This window comes from Larus michahellis, chromosome 4 (genome assembly GCF_964199755.1).
Source record: "Larus michahellis chromosome 4, bLarMic1.1, whole genome shotgun sequence".
In the NCBI taxonomy this organism is placed as follows: domain Eukaryota; kingdom Metazoa; phylum Chordata; class Aves; order Charadriiformes; family Laridae; genus Larus; species Larus michahellis.
In genome coordinates, this window is record NC_133899.1 from 38,984,575 (window position 1) to 38,990,574 (window position 6,000).

Below are 6,000 nucleotides of genomic sequence, written 5' to 3' on the forward strand. Positions count from 1 at the left end.
GTTTATCTTAAGCATGTGTGTTTATCTTAAACATGAGTGATTCAGTGCCAATGGCACTTGATTTGATTTTGTTATACAAACTTGGCTACACAAAACCAAACTGGAACCCCAGTGCATTTTGAACATGGCAGTGTTATAACTGTTTTTCCAATAGAAAGAGTGTTTTGTAATGTAAATGAAATAATCCATGTGCATTGTGACACTATGTGGAAGTGTAACACTGCTTCATTCCAATAGATATTTGTTGGCCTTTCTTTCTGTCGATGAACAAGTGAACGAACCTGTGGTAGGTTGACTTTGGCTGGCCACCAAGTGCCCACCAAGCCACTCTCTCACTCCCCATCCTCAGCAGGGTGGAGGAAGAAAATAAGATGAAAAATTAATGGGTTGAAGTAAAAGGAATTTAATGAAAAAAAAAAGCAAAGGCCATGTGTAGAAGAAACGCAAAAGGAGACAAAAAAGAAAAGGACTTATTCTGTACTTCCCACCAGCAGATGATATCAAGCCACTTCCTGGGAAGTAGGGCCTCAGTAGGTGTAGTGGTTTCTTCAGAAGACAAATGCCTTAATAACAAGAGTGTGTGTGTGTCCCTCTGCCAGCATCCTCCTTTCTCTTAGTTTTTATTGCTGAGCACACCTCATATGGTATGGAATATCCCTTTGGTCAGTTTGGGTCAGCTGTCCCAGCTATGTTCCCTTCCAACCTCTTGCCCACCCCCAGCCTGCTGGCCTTTGCGGAGGGTTGGAGAGCCTTGGTGCTGTGCGGGCACTGCTCGGCGATAGCCGAAACACTGGTGTGTTACCAACACTGTTCAGCTTCACATACAGAGCAGAGCAGTATAGGGGCTGCCATAGGGGAACTTATCTGCACCCCAACCAGACCCGGTACAGAGACGGACACTCAGCTAATTGTTCTCCATTCACTTCTCTTTCCTCTTGCGTTCTAATTTAGTTCTTAGGTAACGTGTTTGAGTGGGACATGAACTGTAATTTGTTGGTGTTTATCACAAAAGCACTCTAATGAATTTGAAAGAATTTGCTTAGAAAAATCCATTGCCTTCTTCAAGCTTTCTGTTCCCTGCAAGGTCTGTCAATTTTTTATTTATACAGCCAGCCATAGAACCTGGGGTATACTCTCACTTAAATATAAATGATGTCAAAGGTCCAAAACCCCTATCAGATATAATTTTTCAGAAAAGATTCCAATCTGAGCATATGGACTTTTTTATTGTGGGTCAGATTTTCCCAAAGCTATATTTTTAATGTTACTGATAAATTCAAGTCTGTGTTCTAATACATGCAACAATGCATATTTGTGGTTTTGCGTAACTTAAAACTAGCATGTGCAATTGCCAGGGTTTTCTTTGAAGTCAAAATAAAACTTAGCTTTATGAATTTAAAAAATTCATAAAAAATGTATGTTTTACACACGTTTCAGAACCAGCGACAGTGATTCCAACATCCATCTCCGAAAAAGATCTCCTAATACTTCTGAGGTAAGTATGTGGAAGTTTACCTTTCTATCACTGTTTCTTTATTTCTCTTAAACTCCAAAAGTTCATATACTGCAAAAGGGTCCTACTCTGTAGATAAACTCTGTGATAATCCAAAAGCCCTGTGGCTTCTAATAATTTTTTTTGCCAAAACCAGGCAGAGCTGAAAAGCTTTATTGAACTCTCCCAAATATTTGGAACTGGACCTCATAGAACCTTGAACAAACCCCCAAAGGAGTATCTAATACTGCAGTTAAATCTGTTGTAACTTTGATGCTTACTTCATCGTAACGGTAGAGCTGCGACATTCGGCTTCTTTGAAGCTGCCTTTATTTGCTGCTCCAGTTTCTTTTAGTTTTTGCATTCTCTGTATGTACGTCGGCATCCTGGTCATGGCCCTGTAAATATGCTGAGTGTCTCTTGAATTGCACTTTTTAGAAAAGATTGAGCTCCTTCCCTCTCCTTCCCAGTCGTAGTGTATTATAATTTCTCAATAGCAGCAGCTAGCCCTAGAAGAATTCTAGTTGTAATGTGAAACTGCATCCTTAATGGCAGATGTAATTCACACTGTTTTCTTGAGAGCACACGACACGACTGAGCTCTGGATTTTTAGTTTTTAACTCTTTTCAGCACCAAATAAAATTGTGACCTTCTTGGAGTTTTATGGAAATGCTGCCACCAATGTTCAATGAAACAGAGGTTTCACATAGATGCTGTGGTTTTGCAATGCTGTCAGAACTACTAGAAATATATATGAATGAGGGGAGCCTGATTAACTGAATGAAAGCAGCTGAATGCAAAAAATTCTTCTTTCACAAATTTTTTCCTTTTCTGTGTGCGTACTGGCAGGGAATAAATTTATAAGCAGACTTACCATTTTATATGAGCCCACATTAGATATACTCTGCAAAGGATGCACAAACAACTTCCCTCTTTGCAAGATGCTGAATTTTATTTATTCATATAATCTATTCCTGGTTTGTTTAAGGAAACCTGTGGTGAAAACAAGAAGATGACCGATATGGGTGAAAATCCATTAATCATTGGGTGAGTGGTTCTTATTCAGACAAAGCCTTTTGCAAGGAATCCGTAACTCCTAGGTACTTCTAAGAATGTTACAAAGGGAAAGGAAGATTAACTATAATGGTAGAGACTGACTGGACATTGTGTGTAGCGGCTCGGAGTCCTTATTCCCCATAGGTGTAAGGTACAAAACCTCTTCATTGCTAGATCTCCCCCTTGACTAAAATGCTGCTTCTTGAAAGATTCAGCTGCCCAAGAAAGACTGTGAGCACTTTCCCCACATGGTGCATATTTCAGACTAAGAAAAGAGTGGGAGGACTTCAAATATGAGGTCCTCTGGCAGTAATGACTCTTTCCAGGTTTGGAAGACTGTCAAGGCAATATTTAGCATGGTCAGTGCTAGGGAAAAATGATTCAACAGAGTTCTGGCCTCTGTTAGAGCACCCGTCAGTTCCTGTAATTTGTGTATGTGTTTAGTTTAGACTTAGGGTGCTGTGATGGACCCTGAACTCAGAGTGTGTATCTCTTTGGTATTAGGGTCTACATAGCTATGAGAAATAAGGATTGCTTTATGTTTTCCCTCTTTTGATTGATATTGATACTGAGTAGCGTGTCCCAGAACTTCGAGTTAAAATGATGTTTGCATTTAAATGCAGAAAACACACAAAATATTATCAGGATCTAGTGACCCAGTCGCACGTTTCTGTTTGTTAAAAAAAAATAGTTGTCACAGTTCTGCCTGTTTGCAGACTGCTGATACTGAGCAAGTTTTGTGTAATACTTAAGATATGTATCCAGTATAATATCTGAAAAAGCGGGATGCCCCAAGCCAGAAAAAGGACTCATTAAAACAGGCCAAAAGCCAGTTTCCTCCAAAAGTAGATTTAAAAAATAGTCTGCCAGAGGGTGATTCATATAGTATCACAAAGTTATAAAATGAGTGTACCATCTTGTGCCTTTTTAAATAAGACCTGTTCTTGGCTTCGTGAGTGCTCAGCTCAGCTTCGCCCTTATGAACCAAAGCTGGAATTTTGGAAGGCTGGGATTTTGGAGTTGTCCTACAAAACCCCAACTTCTAATTGGTTTCTGGAAGTCTTGGGCTTTTTGTGTTTAATGTTCTGGTGTCTGACATAAGAAGCTCTGAAAGTAGATGATTTAGAGAAAGTATACTGAGTCAGATACAGTGTCTAAGTAAAATTGTGGAATGTGGTATGTGTTGCCCAGAGCTGTTTACCATTCTGAATATAAAAGGGGAACTTTTTGACTGATAGAAATCACCTTACATCACAGGACTGTACTGTAATGGCACGTATTTAAACTACCTGAGAGTTTGTCCAGAGTTTTCAGAGGATTAATTGCTATGCACTCTTAAGGAAACACACTGCTAAAGCCCGTTATGCACCTCGTAGTCTAGCTTGGACTCCAACTGACTGGATTGAAATGGTTCATTAAACTGCTGTCTGTTAGTCTGCCCCCTGATCTTTAAAGTAAATGTTAACAGTGAGTTTTTTTTCTTCCTTTTCGTGCCTCTTATCAAATTCTCTCCCGTTTTCAGGAAGAAAAAGGACTTGGAAGCAAGTGAGACTCCAGCACCAAGTCATGAGATTACAATTGCTGAGCAGCCAGAGCTATTCTACTTCATCATTTTCTTCTGGGTGCTGGTCTACTGCCTTTTACTCCTTCCTCAGCTTCTTAGCAACAAAGTTTGATCTCTGTGAGGGGTGGGAAAATAAAGGACGATGGCTGGATTGCTTTGCGTATCTGCATATGAATCTGTTCCTTCAGGTGAAGCACAAACAGAAACGTAGGAGCTGGTATTTGTGTTTATTACCAGGTTGTCCTCGGTTCCTCTACTGTTGTGCTATGACAGTGTCTAAGCACATTTTATATTATGATAATTGTGTAAATATATATAAAAAATGACCTGACTTAGTAGATGCGATTTTGTACATTTGTGCCTTGCTTTATAAGATGCTAAATAAAACCAGATAATTATCAGTAGAAAAATGAACAATTCAGAGCTCTAGTCTTCAAAAATTATTCTTCTGGCTTCAATTACTTACGTAGGGCCTGACAGCTGTGGAAGAGGGGTGGTGTTGACGTGCCTACAAATCTGGCCCACCTGCAAGGGCAAGGCTAGAAAGGCTTTTTCCATGGAATTCTTTGAGAGAGTTGGAGGCAGAGCAGAGCTGCAGGCGGTGGAACATGCTGACCCCAGGAACTGGTTACAATTCTAATGGCAGTCCAGTAGACCAACAAAATCAGGCTGATGGTTTATTTGGGTAGGGGAGTTTGGGTTTTTTTAGGATTTAAATTAATTTTTATGCTGCACCTTTTTTAATGTTTAATTTGCAGGAATAAATTGAGTGTGGAGAAGTGTGAAGAACATGTAGGCTAGCAGCTTCTCAGGAGGGATCATATGGGAAATCTTAGTCCAGAAACTTCTGTAGAGAATACCCGAATAAATACACTTTGTACATTACTGATGGTGGCCATCTTTGCAAAGGTGTTCAAGAAGCTTAATAATTTTATCAGGAACAGATAACACGGTTTTGTGGTTAATTTTTTTTTAAAGTACCTCATCTGCTCCCTTTTCTCTGCTGCTTTCATTTACCAGATCGTGTGAAGATTTCTTTTTTGAAGGTACAAAAAAAATAATAGGCAACCTAATTTGCTGAGGCTACTGTTAAGGCCCAAGTGCATAGTAAAAGGATTAGAAATATCCTTTAAGTGCCCAAATGAATAGAGAAAGAAATGACAGATATAAAACTAAATACAGAGAAATGTTGGCAGCCTGTATTGACTTTCTAGTGCAAGTGAAGAGACTTCTGTGGCTTGTCTGTAGACACAGTTGAGCTGCTTCTGCGTCTTGTGATTTTTGTCCACATCAGCGGACACATGATATTTGATTTAGGATTTTTGCCAGAGGTGTACCCATGCACTACAGGACAAAAGAGAAGTCTTCAAATTCAGTTTAATAGCAGTAACTTTTTTCTGTGTGATTTTTAGTGAAGTCACTATTTTTCATCGGCACGTTTTTAGTTTCATAGTATGCTTTATGAGACTTCATCATGTTGCTGCTTCCACTTGGAAATTCCAAAGGCTGACTGCAATGTGCTTCATAAAATGAGGGCTTTAATGATTTGCATTGAGTGAAAGTTACAACATGTGACTATATGTCTTATATATTTTGTTTTAGCATAAGGTGTATGTCTGATCTGGCATAGTTTTCAGCTGATGTAATAGTACCTGAGGTCAGGACACATCAGAATATATACCAGTTTATTTGCAGGTATTTAAAACCTATTTGTAGTCGTGTCATCTGCTGGGGTAACCCTAACTGTCCATCACTTCATTCTTCTTTATAATATAGCTTTATGTTTCCCTGGGATTTTTCTTAGGAGCTGCAGTTAGAATTCAGTAGCAGCAGTGCATGGCAGGAGATCTTAAACATTGAAGGTAAAAATCTGAACCTCTTGCAGTCA

General features: G+C 39.3%; 1 protein-coding gene across 1 annotated transcript in view; it reads left to right on the forward strand.

Annotated features, from left to right (window-relative positions):
* CLMN (calmin) overlaps positions 1-5,162 on the forward strand; it is a 72,560-nt gene extending 67,398 nt beyond the window's left edge. The window contains exons 11-13 of the mRNA XM_074584102.1: positions 1,438-1,495; positions 2,481-2,539; positions 4,071-5,162. Of these exons, the coding sequence (XP_074440203.1) occupies positions 1,438-1,495; positions 2,481-2,539; positions 4,071-4,224 (271 nt within the window). The 3' untranslated portion in view covers positions 4,225-5,162. The remainder of the gene's footprint in view (positions 1-1,437; positions 1,496-2,480; positions 2,540-4,070) is intronic.
* The last annotated feature ends 838 nt before the right edge of the window (positions 5,163-6,000 follow it).